The sequence below is a fragment of the Oreochromis niloticus genome, linkage group LG12 (genome assembly GCF_001858045.2).
Source record: "Oreochromis niloticus isolate F11D_XX linkage group LG12, O_niloticus_UMD_NMBU, whole genome shotgun sequence".
NCBI classification, from domain to species: Eukaryota; Metazoa; Chordata; class Actinopteri; order Cichliformes; family Cichlidae; genus Oreochromis; species Oreochromis niloticus.
Window position 1 is genome coordinate 3893027 of NC_031977.2, and position 19643 is coordinate 3912669.

At 39.3% G+C, this 19643-nt stretch overlaps 1 protein-coding gene across 21 annotated transcripts in view; it reads left to right on the top strand.

The window, feature by feature from the left end:
* Positions 1-19643, top strand: part of LOC100710725 (voltage-dependent N-type calcium channel subunit alpha-1B) — a 219586-nt gene that overhangs the window by 130688 nt on the left and 69255 nt on the right. For all 21 annotated transcript variants that reach the window (XR_003222360.1, XM_025911919.1, XM_025911931.1 and 18 more), the window contains 2 exons: positions 7187-7388; positions 16884-17048. Coding sequence is in view for 20 of the 21 variants with exons in the window: in XM_025911919.1 (XP_025767704.1) it covers positions 7187-7388; positions 16884-17048 (367 nt within the window). In the remaining variant the exon portion in view is untranslated. The remainder of the gene's footprint in view (positions 1-7186; positions 7389-16883; positions 17049-19643) is intronic.

Consider the following 19643-nt stretch of genomic DNA (forward strand, 5'->3'; position numbering starts at 1 on the left):
TTATTAAAATGTATTCAATGAAAAACAGGGCCTGTCCAGGAATGTAGTTCCTGTAGTTCCTTGTTCATAAATGTAGCCTTACATGATTCCAATGACAAAACTATTTGGAAATGCAAATAAAACTGAAAATAAAAACTTACCAAAGACAGAAGTTCATCCAAATATTCAGAAGGCTCTGGTATGATGTTCAAGCCAACAAGCAGCAAAGCCAATACATTAATCAGAAAAGATCATAGCATCATAAATATTCAGTTCAATTTTATTTATACAGGACCAAATGATATTGTAAGGTAACGAATATGGAAACCCGTTTCCGCCACTAAAAAAAAAATATAACTTGAATAACTTGAAATTTTGAGTTATCCTTCTCGAGATTTTGAGTTATTTTCTTGAAATTTCAAGAAAAATAACTCGAAATTTCGAGTTAGCTCTGCCAGTCAGCAATCTACATGAATGATGTCATTTTCTTGTTACCTGGAAATAGGGTTGCCAACTCCCTGAAAAATAAATAAGGGACACTTCGTGGCCAGGGCCGGGGACCCGATTGTCTTCACCCTTCCCAGTGTGGTGAATTTTTTTAGCTCTTTTTTTGTGTGTGAAATTATTTTTTTAACCATTTGACTTGAAGTTGATTTAAGTAGATGCATATTCTTTGTGATATGAACACATGGGAAACAAATGATCATTTAGCCATTTATTTTTAGCGCAAAATGACAATACTAACACAATAAAATAGGTATCTTTCCTAAACTAAAGACTGTTATGCTTAACTTTTTGTGCAAAATGACAAAATTAACACAATAAAAAAGGTCTCTTTCTTAAACAGAAGCCTATCATGCTTCTGTAAATGCAACAAATTGGTCAAGGGTTCCCCGAGCTTTCACGTCCCTCATGTTCTTCATGTGCCCACCACTAGAATCATGCTGCTTGAGGTCAGTCAGTCCACCATGGCCTATGGCAAAAGTGCGCTTTATACAGCGAGGTGTTTTCCTTTTCCCATTCCTCCCTGTATTTTTGCAGCCTTTTTTTCTTTCTCGGAGGGGTACAAACATTGCTGGTCGAAGGTGTACTGTCGTCAGAGACTTGCACCGCAGTGTCGGCGTTTGTTTCCCTGTTAGCCATGCTTCTTGTTGTGGTCATCTGTTGTGTGTTCCGGTATCTTCTCCGCAAGCGACCTTTCCTCGACCAATGAGATAAGCGGTAATCTGAATTGTCATACTCGTGCGTAAGTGTGCGGTCAGCTGATTGGTCACAGAGCAGGAGAGGGGCTGGGAATTATGTTTTCAAACAAAGCATTAATTCCATTAACATTTATATAGACTACTTTTGATTCTCACTGTATTACGGGACAAAGTGCGTCCCTTTTCAGCTCAATACGGGACGTGTACTTTTGTTTCTAAATACGGGACGATTCCGTTTTTCAAGGGACGGTTGGCAACCCTACCTGGAAACATATGGCACAGAGGAATGCACACTCAAAACCGGAATGCAACAAATTGGCGCTTTCGAGAGTACGTTTGCCGATAGTAACGCCATGAGATTCAGCTAATAACACAAGGATTTCATCATTTGTGAAGCCACACTGAAAATACTCAGCAATTTGTGCATTCATGACTGGCTGTAATACTGGTAGCTTAGCTGTAGCACTTGTAGCTGAGGGTTTCAGCTTCCGGGTAACAAGGAAATGACATCATTTACGTATATTACTACCTAGATTACAGATTGGCAGCGCTAACTCAGAATTTCAAGTTACTTTTCTCGAAATTTCGAGAAAATAACTATCGGCACTAACTGGTACTAAATGGAAGAAGCATATAACCCCAGGTCTAAGGAGCTTAGACCAAAATATTAAATTTTGCTGTGTAAGGGCCTGATTTCCACAAATGAGGACATCATTTTCCTCAGAAACAAAAAACAGGTTAAAAAAATCTGGTAATTCTTTGTTTTCATGTTCATCAGGTCCCAATCAGCCCAAATAGCAAAGAGAAATTAAAAATGCATGCCATGAAAAAGTTCGGATCTTAGGAAGTTAAGGCAAGCTGGCACAACTTGCTGAGCGATATGTTGAATATGTCTGCAAAAATATTTTTCAACTGCTCTGCACAATCCTTTAAAACACGTTCAGGGATGTTATCTGGTCCTGCTGCCTTGCGTGGTTAATTCAGTTGAGTTTTATTTATATAGTACAACATCAGTTGATGTAAATCACAACATCAGTTGCCTCAAGGCGCTTTCTGTAGTAAGGTAAAGACCCTACAATAATTAAAAAAAACAATTTTAAAAAGAGCTGGACTTGAAAAAGCTAAAAATAATGATTAAGTTGTGTGAAGCTGAAATACAAAATGAATATTCAAACAAGTACTATTGCCATCACATGCTAGAAATTTCATCCTTCATTACACCATCTGGATTTTTTTCCTACATTTGGGTTGATAAATGTTCTTGTTGCATTCCAGCACCTAATAAATTGTTTGTTTTCTCGTTTGAAAGGCTTTACTGTGTATTTAGATGCATGGTATATAGCAGCACTTGGCAAGATCATCTGAATTTTGGCTTTATTTGATTATCTACCTTGGTCATATTCATTAGACATCAGATGTTCAATGAAGTTAGAGGCAGCTCCCTGGTTGCAGCATTTAGAATAAATAACAATAAAAACATGTCTAAAAATGCCAACTATACAGATGTGCAAGGTTATTCTGAAGTATTGAACTTGTCTTGTGTGATGGTGATGTGTGTGTGCACGTGTGTTGGTTGGGGCATGGAAATAAACTGTTCCTGAGACAGGTCAAGCAGGTGAGATACAGGATGGGTGGAGTCTGTTGTGATTGCCTCAGCTGTCTGCAACAGAGGGGAGGGTGTTGCCGATGATCTTCTGCACTGTGTTGATCACTCTCTCTAGCCTCGTTCACTCAGTTTATGTGCAGTGTGCAAACAACACTGATGCAGTATGTAAGGATGCTCTCAATGGCTGACTGGTAGAAGGTCACCAACAGCTTCTCATAGATCTTGTTCCTTTTGAGCACTCTCAGGTAGTGCAAACACTGCTGTGCCTTCCTGATGACAGTGGAGCTGTTTGCATTCCAGCAGAGAATTTGGTGTCCAGGAATGTGAAACTGTGCTCTCTCTCTCTCCACACAGTCGCTTTTTATATAGAGGGGAGGTGGGACTGCTGTGTGTCCAGGATCATCTCCTTTGTCTATGTGGTATTCAGAGCCCGATTGTTTACTGACCACCACCAGACAGATTCAATACCTTGTCCCTGGAAGCATGCCGCACCACTGTTATATCATCTGGAAACTTTACTATGACTATGGTGTTGCTGGAGTTAGCATGGCCGGGGGTCTGTGGTGTAGAAGTGAACTTATAGTGAACCTTGCCAAATGTGAGTGTGGTTAGACCACAGTGACTTGGGTGAGATGGTTGGACAGGGGCAGATACGACTGGTAAGAGCCAAAGTAGAAGTTATTGATCAGTTTTCTCCTCCTACTCCTACTACTCGTCGAAGTATATGTAACCACTGACCTGTTTCCACCTCTTGTAAATAAAATAGTTTATGCATATCATGAATGGGCTTCCGCTTTTGTTTCAAGCTACTTGTAAAATAATATTGAGACCCAAAGTAGCTGCAAAATGGTGCCTAACTCAAAATGAGGTGAACCAAACAAAAAACAGCTAAATTTAAAATATCTGACGTTTAGTGACCTACCTAACACTTAAGGGGAATGCTTACATAAGTAATGTGCTAAAATAATATAGCAAGTCAATAAGACCTTTACAAATTAGTATTAACTTTTGTAATATTTTCCTAGAAAGAACTTTTGTATACATTTCCCAGTATTATAATACTGTTACATCACAGTCTTACAACACCAACTGTCTGCCACCTACAATCCAGTTTTGAGATCCCTTCCCAGGTGCCTTAATGCCCATTCACATCTTCCATCAGGTGATCTCAATAGGTCACATGATAGGGTGAGGCAAGGTCTCACAATGGTTTACCTGAAATCTCTGCTGATAATGACCCAGACCCTTTTTCACACCTTGGCTCATGTGATGAGCTGTCTGATCAATAGTGGGTCAACGACCCTCTTTAAGGGATAACTCCCACTAGTGTTTAAATACCTGGAACTCTCCACCATAATTTAAAACTGAAGAAGCTTCACAGACGAGAGATGAAATGTCTTCAACAAATTTAAAGAACTCCAGTGCTTTTTCTTTCATAGATAGTTCTGTGAGTAATTTTCTGAAGGATGATATATAACGCTTGGCCAGGACTTCGTCTCAAAGTCCATTACAGTGGGTAAAATGAGTATTGAACACGTCACTAATTTTCTGAGTAAATATATTTCGAAATGTGCTATTGACATGAAATTCTCAAAAGATGTCAGTAACAATCCATCCAATCCACACATGCAAAGAATCAGACCACAGATGACAGAGAGAAAAAATATTGAACACACGAAAAACATGCAAAAAGGCATGAAAAGTCATGACACAAGCTGAAATCTATCAGTAATTAGAAAGCAATCCTGCCACTTAGTGCAAATTAATATTAGCTGGTTGAGTCTCAACTGATGGCCTATAAATAGGTGTCTCATTACCAAGGTGTCATACAAAAAACATCTCATGATGGACAAACCAGTGAGCTCTCTCATGATCTGTACAACCTTATTGCAAAATGGGCTGGTGCAATTGGTTACATAAAAAATTCTAAACTGCTGAAGGTTCCAGTGAGCACTTTTAGGCCCATAATGTGGAAGTGGAAAAAACATCATTTCACCATAATCTGGCCACTACCACGTGTTCCCTGCAAGATTTCAGGAAGGGGTGAAAAAAAATTATCTGAAAAGTTGTCCAAGAACCAAGGACCACTTGTGGAGAGCTAAATAATGACCTCAAATCAGCAGGTACAATTGTTTTAAAAGAAAAAAATAAGTAATGCCCTCAACTACCAAGGCCTGCATGCATGCTCACCAAGCATGACTACATTGCTAAAGAAAAAGCATGTTGAAACACAATTAAACTTTGCTGAACAACATTTAGAAAAACCTGTGAAAAACTGGAAGCGTATATTCTGGTCAGATAAGAACAAAATTGAACTCTTTGGATGCCATAATTTACACCATGTTTTGAGGTTAAAAGGCACTGCTTATCACCTCAAACATACAACCCCAACAGTGAAGTTTCATTTTAGGAAGGAACATCATTGTGTGGGGCCTGTTTTTCATCATACTGCACTGGCACCACTTATTTTAATTGAAGGAAGGATGAATGGAAAAATGCATCAATGTATCAAGACATTCTTAAAAAAATTTGCTGCCATCTAACAGGATGATTAGGATGAAATGAGGGTGGATGTTTCAGGAAGGCAATGATCCCAAACACACACCCAAGGAAACTCTCAACTGGTTTCAGAGAAAGAAAATAAAGCCGATAGAATGGCCCAGCCAATTACCTAACCTGAATTCAATCTCATCTATGGAAAAGACTAAAGCTCAGAGAAAGGGCTGAGGGAGCCTTAAGGATTTGAAGATTGTTTGTGTGGAAGAATGGGCCAAGATCACACCTGACTAGGGCTGCCACGATTAGTTGACTAGTCACGATTATGTCGACTATTAAAATCGTCGACGACTAATTTAATTGTTGTTTGAAGCTTTGTAAGATCCCAAAGATGCAGGAATAAGTAGTAGGATTTAAGAGTGTAATAACGGACTGAAACAGAAGATTGCAGCACTGGATGTACAAGGATGCCAGCTGCCGTTAAACCCCGAAGAAGAAGAAGCTGTGTCCCAGAATTCATAGCGCGGCCCTGCTCAGTTTTCAACAATGGCGGCAGCTAGTTAGTTTTAATATCACTCTTATTATTCTTTCTGGGTCACAAAATAAACGTTTAACATATTTTCAGGCAAGAATGTAGCTGTGTAAACCCCAAATATCTGCTCAGTTTATCAAGACATCACATATTTTCAAAAGCGCTCTGACGTTTTCGGAGACGTCTGTTACCCACCAGTTCGATAGCTAGCCGGGGTTGAAGGCTCACTAGAGCCGGTGAGAACACCGGACTCCCGGCAAATCGTTTTCAAACCCACCGCTGTCTTTCGCTACTCAGGTTAAACATGATATATAAGTCACTTAGATAACTTAAAAATGATATTGTGTGGCTTTTTTTAGTATTTTATTTGTTCCTGAGTAAATCGGTTTGGCTGAGATTAAAGTTATAGTTTTTACACAGCTGAATAAACGTCAAGCAGACAACTGATTATCAGAAGTGTGAGATGCTCGAGAATATACTCCGATGTCCTGTTATATTTTAGATAGCAAGGAGCAGACGGCTGAGTTTATTAAACTCCACCGAAACAATCTGCAAATGTCATTAAAATTTAATAAACTATCATCTTGTCTTTATTTTTGGTTAGCATATACCTTAAACACTTAAAGCTGTAAGCTAATGATAGTTATATAAGAGCAGATGCATGCTGGTGAAATAAGCTGTATGTTTTACATCCAATGGATGCATGATCTGATTAGTCGAATAATCGCAAAAATAATCGGTGACTTGTCGACTATCAAAATAATTGTTTGTGGCAGCCCTACACCTGACCAATGCATACAACTAGTTTCAGTAAGTTGTATGCATTGGTAAGCGTTTTCAATACTTTTTCCCTGTGTCATTTGTCATTAGTATACATAACTTAATTTATGGATATCAGTGGTCTAATTTCTTTGCATGTGTGAACTGAATGGGTTGTTACCAACTTCTGGTGGTAACTCATGTCAACATCTCAAGTCAACAGCAATAGAAGAATGTAGAAATATATATACAGAAGATTGGTGACGTGTTCAGTATTTGTTTTACCCACTGTATATGCAGCTTATTTCTCGTACACTGAAGGCTTTCATTTTCTATTTGCATTTTTATGTTGTATTTTTTTGTTTTTTGCATTTTGCCTTTATTGGATAGTGAAAGTTAGGAGAGGGGGGGGGGAGACACACAGCAATCCCCCATGTCATGTAGTCTGCTCAAGCTAATAGCTAATTTTACTTTGCTTTACCCAAAGAATTGTTTCACTTTGTTATGTTAAGGAAACACACACAGCAAAGTTTCCTAGCCTGAGTTATATAGTTTGTAATGCTTAGCTTAAAGTGATTGCGTGGATGTGTTCCTGTACCTTTCTTGCTGCAGTGTTCTGAAGCACTCGGTGGATGCCACCTTTGAAGACCAGGGTCCCAGTCCAGGCTATCGGATAGAAATGTCAATCTTCTACGTGGTCTACTTTGTCGTTTTCCCATTCTTCTTTGTCAACATCTTTGTTGCTCTGATCATCATCACCTTCCAGGAACAAGGAGACAAGGCCTTGTCTGAGTGCAGCTTGGAAAAAAATGAGGTAAAGAGCTCAGAAGTTTTTAGTATTACAATATGTTACATGATTTCTCTCTTTTTTTTTTCTTTAAAAAAAGGATGGATTTTTATATAAAAAAAAACACTTAGCAATGGTTTATCCTGACGTTTTGGCAAGAAATCAGTTTTGGATTATTGTGATTACTATCTAAAATATTCAAATATGACTACAAGTTATAATGTCAATTACATTCAACTTTGCAATTTTCATATTGTTGTAGGATTTTGATAATTGCCTAGTGACAGCCATAGCTCAATATTATTCGCTCAAGTAAAAAGTAATGTATTAGTAATATTCTTTGTTGCAATGTTTGTGTTGCATTGTTACAGTGGCAGCTGGCAAACCTGGTATGCAGTAATTATTACTGCATAACAGGAACCTATTGACAGAGTGAGAGGTGATGAACACAGGATAGGTTGCCACTGTACCAGAGTAAAGCAGAGAAGTGCACACTGCACACAGAGACTCACAATGCTTCTAGATGAGAATACTCTTAAATGAGAATACTCTTAAAAAGGTGTTTGATTTTACTGAGAAGGCTTGTCTAGCACAGCACAAGAATTCTAAGACCAGGCAACAAAGGAAGTTTTACTTACTTGCTGTACGTCGGAAACCACAGCAAAATATGGAGAGTGTCCTCAGCAGTCAGAAGAGAGAAGGATGCGACACCAAGGATGTGGACAAGTGGGTGAAGAATTTGTCTGACAGACAGCTCACCCAAACAGAGAAAAAGATCCTTGCTAAAGGGTTGAATTTTGCTGTTACGCCGAGACAAATCCCGCTAGTGGAACTGATCACAGCCACAGAAACAGCAATTCGAAACAACAATATTGCAGAAGTGGAAGCAGAGCAACTATGGACAGAAGTTTCGGCCTGTCTCAGCAACGCAAAGCCCCCAGCATCCAACATCAGCATGGAGGAGAGTAAGGCACTCACATCGCTTAGTAATGACAACAACATTATCATCCTTCTGGCAGACAAGGGTAGGTGCACAGTTTTGCTAAAACAGAAAGACTATCATGAGAAAAATTTGTCACTGCTCAGTGACTTATGAGCCCCTGAAACGAGACCCAGGAAGTGGTTACAGGAAGAGGGTCATAGCCTGTCTGAAGCAGTTAGAACAAGATAATGCTGTTGACCAGACCTCATACCACAGGCTATACCCAGGGGAATCTACACCAAGCCTGTATGGTTTACCGAAGACATAAACCGGACGCACCTTTATGACCGATTGTCTGTATGATCAACTCAGTCACCTATAACATCTCTAAGTTTCTGGCTTCGATCCTCAACCCGCTGGTAGGCAGCTCTGAACACCAGATCCAGAACACTTTGGATTTTGTTGAGAAGGTGAGAGATTTCATTATGGAGGCAGATGAAACCATGGTCTCATACCATGTTACATCTCTCTTCACTTGCATCCCAGTCACGGAAGTGTTGGAGGTAGTTCGTAAGAGATTACAGGATGAACCCAACCTCAGCAACAGGACCACTCTCAGCATCGACCAAGTGTGTTTGCTTTTGGAACTGTCTTAATTCCACCTATTTCACATACAAGGGTCAGTACTTCAGGCATAAACATGGGTGTGCCATGGGTTCCCCAGTTTCACCCATCGTGGCCAATTTGTACATGGAAAAAGTGGAAAATAGAGCTTTGTTATCCTACCCTGGAACACCACCAAGTCATTGGTTCAAGTATGTGGATGACACCTGGGTGAAAATCAAATCTCAGGACGTACTACATTTCACGGATCACATTAACTCGGTGGACCGACACATCAAATTCACCAGGGAGGATATGAAAAGTGGCAGGTTAGCCTTCTTAGACTGTGAGATTTCCATCAGTAATAGGGGACATCTAAAAGCTGATGTGTACCGGAAACCTACGCATATGGCTCAATATTTAAGGCAGGGGTAGAGAAAGTTAGTCCTCAAAGCCGGTGTCCTGCAGGTTTTAGATCTCACCCTGGGTCACCACACCTGAATCAAATGATTAGTTCATTACCAGGCCTCTGGAGAACTTCAAGACATGTTGAGGAGCTAATTTAGCCATTTAAATCAGCTGTGTTGGGGCAAGGACACATCTAAAACCTGCAGGACACCGGCTCTCAAGGCCTGGAGTTCCCTACCCCTGATTTAAGGTTTGACTCTCATCATCCACTGGAGCATAAACTGGGTGTCATCAGGACGCTACAACACAGAGCAAACAGCTGGACATTTGTCAAAGCTGGGAAGGCATCTAAAGAAAGCTCCAGCCGATCCAGGAGAGAAGGACAACCGCTGACTAAGCGAAGTGCGTCTCAACTGTTCCGATACTATCGGAACAGTTGAGACGCATTTTTTCTAAACACCGTGTCTCTGTGGCTTTTAAACCCCAAAACACGCTGCGCCAAAAATTGGTCCACCCCAAGGATCAGATCCCCCTATACAAACAGAGTAACATAGTGTACGCTGTTAAGTGCCAGGAGGATTGCCAGGACTTATACATCGGGGAAACCAAACAACCTCTGGCGAAGCGGATGGCACAACACAGAAAAGCTACTTCGTCGGTCCAGGACTCCGCAGTCTATTTACACCTGCTTTCAACTTTCACAATCTGTCTGCTCTAGCTAATAGCTAAAAACAAATCATAATCTGTAATTTGGAAACTTCACCAGGTACAGTATTGGCTAGTTGAAGTATGAAAAATAACTAAAGCTGTCTGTATTCGAGCGCACGCTAATAAATGCAAACAAAGAAAATGCTATTTTCATTAAATCTTCATGCTGGATTGAGCAAATATGAGAAACCGAAACCACAAAAATAAAAAATATTAATAGATTGTCCTATCCAAATAGAACAAAATTCTAGGGTTTCCAGATGGTACTTTAAATATAATTCAGAAAATGTTTTTGTTATTTAAGTGACTTTTTTTATTTTGAAGACTTAGGTCATGCCATCTCAAATCAGCATAAAAACCAGTTGATCATTTTAGCCTCAATTTTTTAGGCATTTTTCTAAAAAGGCTTCCACCCACTTTCATGCTTTTTTTGTTGTTGTTGTTGTTTTTAAACAAAAAACCATGTTAGAACATGATCATCTCAAAAACTATTAAAAAGGTTGAAATTTTCACTGATCTTTATTTCCATCAAAATGAATCATTATTTGTGATAGAAGCATCAAAAACTGTCTGAACATTTAAAATATGAAAAAAAAATTCAAGCAGTCCCGTAAAATCCCATGTATGATAACACACAAATAATAAAACTGCACGTTGTGAAAGAGAACTAATAATAAACTGAATGTTATCTAATATCATTTAAAAATAAATTTAAAAAAATATTTCAAGTTTATTTCTATAGCATATTTAAAAACAACAGCTGTTGACCAAAGTGCTATGTGTCAAAAATAATCAAATAACAAGGCATAGGACAGAATACCCGATGTGAAAGATAGTTGGTTCCTAACTTTTGGAACAGCAACTGCAAAGGCTCAGTTTCCTCTGTACTGTAATCTGGATCTCAGGACAGTTAGGAGAATTTGCTCAGTAGACCTCAGTGATCTGAACGGAATGTGCAAACTTAAAAGATCATTGGTAAGAATGCACCAACCCATGCAATGCTTTAAATGCAATTAAAATCTTAAAGTCAATTCTAAACTCAGCTGCCAGTGTAGGGATACTAATATGGGGGTTATATGGTCTTGCTTCTGTGTACCAATTAATACCCAGGGGAGCATATAAATTGAAAAAAGGACTGGGGGACCCCACATGCGTGTTTTTTTTTGTTGTTGTTGTTGTTTTTTTTTAGAAAAATGTATCCTCCAGCCTAACTGGAAAACAAATCTCACAACTATACTACCAAAAATAAAAATATCAGTAGACAGTCTAACCTAAAGAGAACAACATTTTGGAGTTTGCAGATGGTACACCTGTTATAACTGAGAAAACAATGTTCTTAAATATATGCATATTTTTCATTTTTAAAACTACTCTATCTGCCTACCATTTTCACACCTACTGCTACGGAGGAGTCTGATAATTCATATTAAGGTTAAAATATACTAAGATGCATTACAAATACAATCAGCATACAGGGAGTGCAGAATTATTAGGCAAATGAGTATTTTGTCCACATCCTCTTCATGCATGTTGTCTTACTCCAAGCTGTATAGGCTCGAAAGCCCACTACCAATTAAGCATATTAGGTGATGTGCATCTCTGTAATGAGAAGGGGTGTGGTCTAATGACATCAACACCCTATATCAGGTGTGCATAATTATTAGGCAACTTCCTTTCCTTTGGCAAAATGGGTCAAAAGAAGGACTTGACAGGCTCAGAAAAGTCAAAAATAGTGAGATATCTTGCAGAGGGATGCAGCAGTCTTAAAATTGCAAAGCTCCTGAAGCGTGATCATCGAACAATCAAGCATTTCATTCAAAATAGTCAACAGGGTCGCAAGAAGCGTGTGGAAAAACCAAGGCGCAAAATAACTGCCCATGAACTGAGAAAAGTCAAGCGTGCAGCTGCCAAGATGCCACTTGCCACCAGTTTGGCCATATTTCAGAGCTGCAACATCACTGGAGTGCCCAAAAGCACAAGGTGTGCAATACTCAGAGACATGGCCAAGGTAAGAAAGGCTGAAAGACGACCACCACTGAACAAGACACACAAGCTGAAACGTCAAGACTGGGCCAAGAAATATCTCAAGACTGATTTTTCTAAGGTTTTATGGACTGATGAAATGAGAGTGAGTCTTGATGGGCCAGATGGATGGGCCCGTGGCTGGATTGGTAAAGGGCAGAGAGCTCCAGTCCCACTCAGACGCCAGCAAGGTGGAGGTGGAGTACTGGTTTGGGCTGGTATCATCAAAGATGAGCTTGTGGGGCCTTTTCGGGTTGAGGATGGAGTCAAGCTCAACTCCCAGTCCTACTGCCAGTTTCTGGAAGACACCTTCTTCAAGCAGTGGTACAGGAAGAAGTCTGCATCCTTCAAGAAAAAGATGATTTTCATGCAGGACAATGCTCCATCACACGCGTCCAAGTACTCCACAGCGTGGCTGGCAAGAAAGGGTATAAAAGAAGAAAAACTAATGACATGGCCTCCTTGTTCACCTGATCTGAACCCCATTGAGAACCTGTGGTCCATCATCAAATGTGAGATTTACAAGGAGGGAAAACAGTACACCTCTCTGAACAGTGTCTGGGAGGCTGTGGTTGCTGCTGCACGCAATGTTGATGGTGAACAGACCAAAACACTGACAGAATCCATGGATGGCAGGCTTTTGAGTGTCCTTGCAAAGAAAGGTGGCTATATTGGTCGCTGATTTGTTTTTGTTTTGTTTTTGAATGTCAGAAATGTATATTTGTGAATGTGGATATGTTATATTGGTTTCACTGGTAAAAATAAATAATTGAAATGGGTATATATTTGTTTTTTGTTAAGTTGCCTAATAATTATGCACAGTAATAGTCACCTGCACACACAGATATCCCCCTAAAATAGCTAAAACTAAAAACAAACTACAAACGACTTCCAAAAACATTCAGCTTTGATATTAATGAGTTTTTTGGGTTCATTGAGAACATGGTTGTTGTTCAATAATAAAATTATTCCTCAAAAATACAACTTGCCTAATAATTCTGCACTCCCTGTACTGATCCCCTCTTGCCAGTTGTGGAATTAGGGTTAAAGTTGGGTTATGGGGTCAGGGTGTTAGGGATTCTGTTTAGGAGTTAGGGACAGCATCTTATCTCACTCCTGATCATGCCATTGTCATATTTTGTGCTGTGGCAGGCAGAATGTGGACCCAAATTCAGGTTTCAACACACAAGGGGATAAGTCAAAGAGGCAGCTTTATTTGCTGTGAACATCCACACAAAGAAAACACAAAACATAACCTAAACAGGAAACTAAAACTATGGAGGTATAAAAAAAAAAAAAAAAGGGGTGGGGAGTTAACTAGAACCACTCAGGGAAACGAAGACCACGGGAGAGAGAGACAGTGAAATGAGGATATCAGTGTGACAATGGACAGAGAAAAACACAGGGCTTAAATACACAAGGGAGTAACGAGAGAAGTAGAAACACAAGAGGAACACAGCTGGGAAAGATCAAACATAACAAGACGGGGAGGAAGCGAAACTGAATACACTAACATAGGACATAAGACTATCAAAGTAAAACAGGAAACATGAGACAGGCACAGAAACATGGACTTGTAAATGAAAAACATGCATATATTGAAGAAAATAATTTTCTGTGTTATATCTAGAATGATTAATATATGTATAAATGTGGCCTGTATTGGTTGACTGACCTATTTGAAATAATAAACTTCTGGCTACTAACCTTATTTAAATATTAAATATTTTTTTTAATATATCCATATAGTAAAAACCAAGGAACTACCCAACCAGTCTAGGTGTTTTTGGACTCCTTTTATGGCTAAATTCCCGGGAAAGGAATCTGCCAACACTGCCATTAAGTAGTGGGAGTTTGGTATGATGTTGGAGGATGTGAGTGCTCAAGTGAAAAACTTGTGTACCTGCTCTCATTTACTGTCTTAGCTGTTTGGTGGTTGTTGAAATTTTGTGAGGTTTCACCCGAGATTCTGGCGTTTCGGGCAAAATAAATTTATATTAAAAAATCGATTCAGGATTTTAATGAATCGATTTCACGTTATCCAAGCCAGAATCGATTTTAATCGATGAATCGATTATTAAAACCCACCCCTACTTCTGATAATTCGTTTCACTCCTCTGTCTGAAATCTTGCAGGGAACACCTGGTTGTAGCCAGTTTAAGGTGAAATGATGTTCTTTCCGCTTCCACATTATGGGCCTAAAAGTGCTCCCTGGAACCTTCAGTAGTTTAGAAATTCTTCTGTTACCAATGCCATCAGCCCGTTTTGCATCAATAAAATTGCAAAGCTCTTGAATGAACTCACTGGTTTGTCTATCATAAGATGTTTTTTGTATGACGCCTTGGTAATGAGACACCTATTTATAGGCCATCAGTTGGGATTGAACCAGCTGATATTAATTTGCACGAAGTGGCAGGATTGCTTTCTAATTACTGATAGATTTATGTCAATTTTGAAATATATTTACTTAGAAAATTGGTGACATGTTCAGTAGTTATTTTACCCAGTGTATCCCATATACATATAGTCCCGATCAAAAGTTTAAGACCACACCCTTAAACCCACCCAAAACAAAAAATCAAAGTTCTAAACATGAACTCAGTAATGAGTAGCTCCACCATTATTGTTGATCGCTCCAAAAAGTTTTGCACCATACTTGATGCAAGCGTTTCCATGAGGTGAGTGGGAACATGTCTTTAAGTGGTGAAGGCAGCCGCACAAAGAGCAGGATTTGTTTTCCATTTTTGTAAACTTTCCTTACCATCCATCCACAAAGGTTCTCAATTGGATTTAGATCAGGGGAACACGCAGGATGGTCCAAAAGAGTGATGTTATTCTCCTGGAAGAAGTCCCTTTTCCTGTAGGCATTGTGTGCAGTAGCGTTGTCCTGTTGAAAAACACAGCCATTACCACACAGACGAGGGCCCTCAGTCATGAGGGATCCTCTCTGCAACATCTGGACATAGTCAGCGGCCATTTGACGCCCCTGTACCTCTTGAAGCTCCATTGTTCCACTAAAGAAAAAAGCACCCCCTGCACTGTGGTGCTTTCTTCCACCTTTCAATGTCCAATGTTTGGTGCTCTCGTGCAAAGTCCAAACAGTCAGTTTTGTGGCTTCCAAGGAGATGATGCCTTTGAAGACATCTTTTGTTTTTGAAGCCCTTCAGTCTCAGATGCTGTCTGATGGTTATGGGGCTGCAGTTGGCACCAGTAACGGCTTTAATTTGGGTCGAGGATTGTCCAGTGTCTTGACGGACAGCCAATTGGATCCTCCGGCTCAGTGCAAGTGAAATTTTTGGGGGTCTTCCACTTCACTTTTTTGTTCCATAACCCACAGGATCATTTAAGAAATGCCAAATGGCTGTCTTATTGCGTCCCACCTCAGCAGTGATCATGCACTGCGAGAGACCCTGCTTATGCAGTTCAACCACACGACCACCTTCAAAAGGGGAAAGTTTTTTTGCCTTTGCCATCAGAACGTCATTACAGTGTGACTACCTGACAGAAAATGACAATGAATCCACATTTTTGCACAGATTTGGACTTTTAAAGGCATGTGGTCATAAACTTTTGATCAGCTGTAAAACAGCCTGTTTCAGTTTAAGCGTTGTTTTCAATAAATTGCATGCTCAAAAAAAAATGTTTCTCTTTTTCTTGAGCATTGGGATGGGGGCTGGAACCCATCGCAGCTTCCATAGTGTGAGCCCTGAATAGCTCGCCAATCTAACAGAGGGCTAAAGTTGGATTGTTGAGCAGAGAGAGCATGCCTGCTGTCAGCTGCTCTCCAGGGACTGTCCATCTGCCTACAGTTGTTTTCAAATGGAGGGAATATACAAAGTATGTGTTACAACCAGTTTGTGGGTTGTAACATACAAAGAGCTCAAGTGAGAACAATTATCTTTGAAGGGTTGCAGTTCTCCTGTTCCTATTGAACTCCAGTATTGCTCCCTATTCCGACCCACTTGTCAACTAATCAACATTCGGCAGTCGCGTACGTTATCCCCTTTCTGCAACATGCAGTCAGGATGTTGGAGGGCTGAATGGGTGCTCGTCTCAAGACGGTGAAAACCCCTCTCCCCCTTAGTCCAACCAAAAAGTGTACATGAACAGACACATTTGCAAGACTATAAATACTGCTAAACACAGAGAAACAGACAACCATTTGCACTCACATTGACACCTATGGGCAATTTATTCCCAGTTAACTTAACTCCACTATCTGCATGTCTTTCGACTGTAAGAGGAAAGTACCGGAGTACCCGGAGAGAGCCCATGAAGACCACTGTGTTGTCCTATATTTGATTTGTAACGCTAATGACTAAGCTGAGACATTTTTAAGGCAAATTGGAAATGGTTTAACAGAAATGTTCTTAAATTTTGATAATTTCAAATGGAATACCCGAGGTCTTAAATATGATCTGCTGCTTAGAGCCATAAGACACTTTCAAAATCTTAAGAGGTCCATGCCTTGATGGGTCAAAATTGTTTTGGTAATATTTGGTAAACAGTATTAAGGGTATGGCTTTAATGTTGCCACTGACCACTATGCATTTGTTGGTTCAGTATTTTCTCCTTATCTGGCTTCTGTGACTAAATATGCATATTTTTGTATTACATTTTCTGTAATATGTACCTGTTCTTGGTTAATTTTACTAAACAATGATCCAGTTTTAGCATCTGGGACCTAAATAAACTGTGTTATCCAAAGTTACAAAATGAAAAAAATGTGGTATTTGTGCCTAAATAAAATATTTAATTATTTCTAGCTAATTCAGGCTTTTATCCATACAACACAGAGTACTGAAGTTCCATTCAAATGATAAAAACAGTAAAGCAGATGTATTTTTATTTTGTTGCAGAGGGCATGTATTGACTTTGCCATAAACGCCAAACCGCTAACACGTTACATGCCTGAGAACACACAGTCCTTCCAGTACAGGATGTGGAAGTTTGTGGTGTCAGCTCCGTTTGAGTACTCCATCATGATCATGATTGCTCTCAACACCGTGGTACTCATGATGAAGGTAAGAAAGCATATGAATAATAAAGTACACATACAGGTGGTTTAGTTTTAGGTCTTAATTAAATGAATCATGAATTCATGAACATGTGGTTATAGACTTTTATGTCTGTAGTGTTATATATGAAGCTACTGGTAGCAATCATTAGCAGGGACAATTGGATGCTCTGGCCAAAAGTGATAAAATCCTCCAGCTGCTAACTTTAAACTCACTGATTCACTCAGGTCATGTCTTTTTTTAAAAATTCTTCTTTTCGCTAAATATACAAAAATAAAAAAAATAACAAACAGCAAATAAAAATGCGCAGGCAATTGTTAGTCAAGAAGTAAACTAAGTTAGCCAACTCTTTGCTGCACCTTCTTAGATGACCCTCTTAAGCTGTCACTGGTGGAAAGCTAATTTTAACTCAAGGCAATCACAATTAAATTTTTTTCCCCGATGTCTTGTAAATCGCAGAACAAAGGAAATAATTTGTCTTACCACAAGACTGATCATGAGTGGGTCAGACTGGTGGAGCTCCCATTTCTGTTAGTGTAAAGATGTTTATCTACATTTAATCCCTGATAGGATGCCTGGGTCGTTGACCCAGGGTTTTTGGGTTTATTATATTATTTATAATTTCTAGTCTTTGGGTTTTTGTTAGAGTCATGTCTTATGGTTTGTCTCTGTGTTCTATAGTTGCTCTGTCTCCCCTGTCGGCTGTATCCCCTTGTTAAGTTCGCGTCTCTGTGTTATGTTTCCTGTTTTACTTTGAAAGTCCGTGTTTCATGTTAGTGTATCTGGTTTTGCTTTCCTTGTCTCGTTAGTCCTGATTTGCCCCCAGCTGTGTTTCCCTCCTGTTGCCCATTCCCTGATTGCTCCCTCTATGTATTTAAGCCCTGTGTTTCAGTTTGTCATTGTTGTGATCTACCGTTTACTATGCTGTGTGTTCTGTCTGCTTGCCTGAGTTTATTTGGAGTCTCAGTTTTGTTACCTTTTTTGAGTTCAGCATTAAAGCTGTTTTGAGTTCACCTTTTTGCCTCCGAGCGTCTGCACTATGGGTCCACCATTCCTGCCTGCACACAGCCTACACCTAACAATCCCATTTAATAGAAAAACAAGTGCAGTTCCAACAGTACATCTCAGTCTGCCCACATGATATAAAAATGGTGCGGTAGTGAATGAAAGAATTGTCAGTACAACTGTTTGAACTTGAACTGTAATGAATAAATGTGTAAAATTACAGGCGAAAGTTGTAGTATATAATAAAGTTCTATTATGAAGCTGAAATCAGAGAAGATGGCCCTTTTCTGTCGACCCATTGTATAAAACAAACAACCAAAACAAATTTATATAGCCAATAGTAAAAAAACAGGAAACTTTTTGTTAATTGGTTACTTTCCTGCAGTAGTGAATGGCGGAGGAAGAAGTCTTTATCAGTAGAAAAAGGTGTAAAACTTTTAAAAATACATTCAAAAATCCAAGAATGTAAGTCCTCCTTCATATTTTTAAAGCCATCACATAGAATCTCATTCTGGCCAGTTCTGTTCCCTGGGCCTTTTGTTTGATACAGCACTAAAGCACATGCACTAAATTGTGCAACGATTTGTTTTTCCTTGTTTTTGTTTAAATACATGCTATCTGCACAAGCGTATTGTGTTGTGCATATTTACTGATTATTGACCATGGGCTCCAGTAGCTGTTCCTAAGTCTTCTGATCAAGTTAATTAATAAAAGCCCAATATTGAGCCTAATACCTCATGTGTATTAACTCATTGGTGCTTCATCAGTGTTACAATTGCACATCAAGCAGGCTCCTTCACTTGCTGTTTTTTAAATCTTGTTTAAAAACACACTTATACTCTTTGGCCTTCGGCCCAGTGTGAGAGCTTAACTGTGATTTCAAGTTTGTTTTTATGTTACTTTTTTTAACTTGTACGACTCTTTTGTGTTTCCATTTAACTAACAAATAACTGGAATTTAACCAAAACACCATAAACAGAGAGCCAGAATTTCAACAGTACCGAATACAGAATCTGTGAAGTTGAGAATCTTCTTAACTGGAACGAATTCAAATTCTGCGTCAGTTTTCACAGTTCATGGAAGGTTACTGTGCTATCTGTAATCTGTAATCATCTGTAGCAATTTATTCTTTGAGTTATCCTCAACTACTGATCCAAGTCACAAACAAGTATCTTTGTCTTCTTTTCGCCCTCATGGTGCTTTATATTGTAAGGTAAAGACCCTGCAATAATACAGAGAAAACAGAAAAAATCCCAAATATCAGATGACCCCCTAGCTGCAAGCGCTTTGGCAACAGTGAGTAGAAGAAAAGTTGAATAAGGAGGAAACAAAAAGGAAAGTTTTAAGTCTGATCTTAGAAGTACAGAGGGTGTCTGTCTCCCGAACTTAAACTGGAAGCTGGTTCCACAGAACATGGGCCTGAAAGCTGAAAGTAGAATGTTTTTTAGCATCACTCAGTCCTACATTAGTCCTACATATTTCTCAGTATGGGGATTGAGGGATATATCTTGGTCAAAAATAACTCCAAAAATAACTTCCAGTAACAGTCACAATGTTACTGGAAGCCAAGGTAATACCAATCAGGGTAAGCATCTG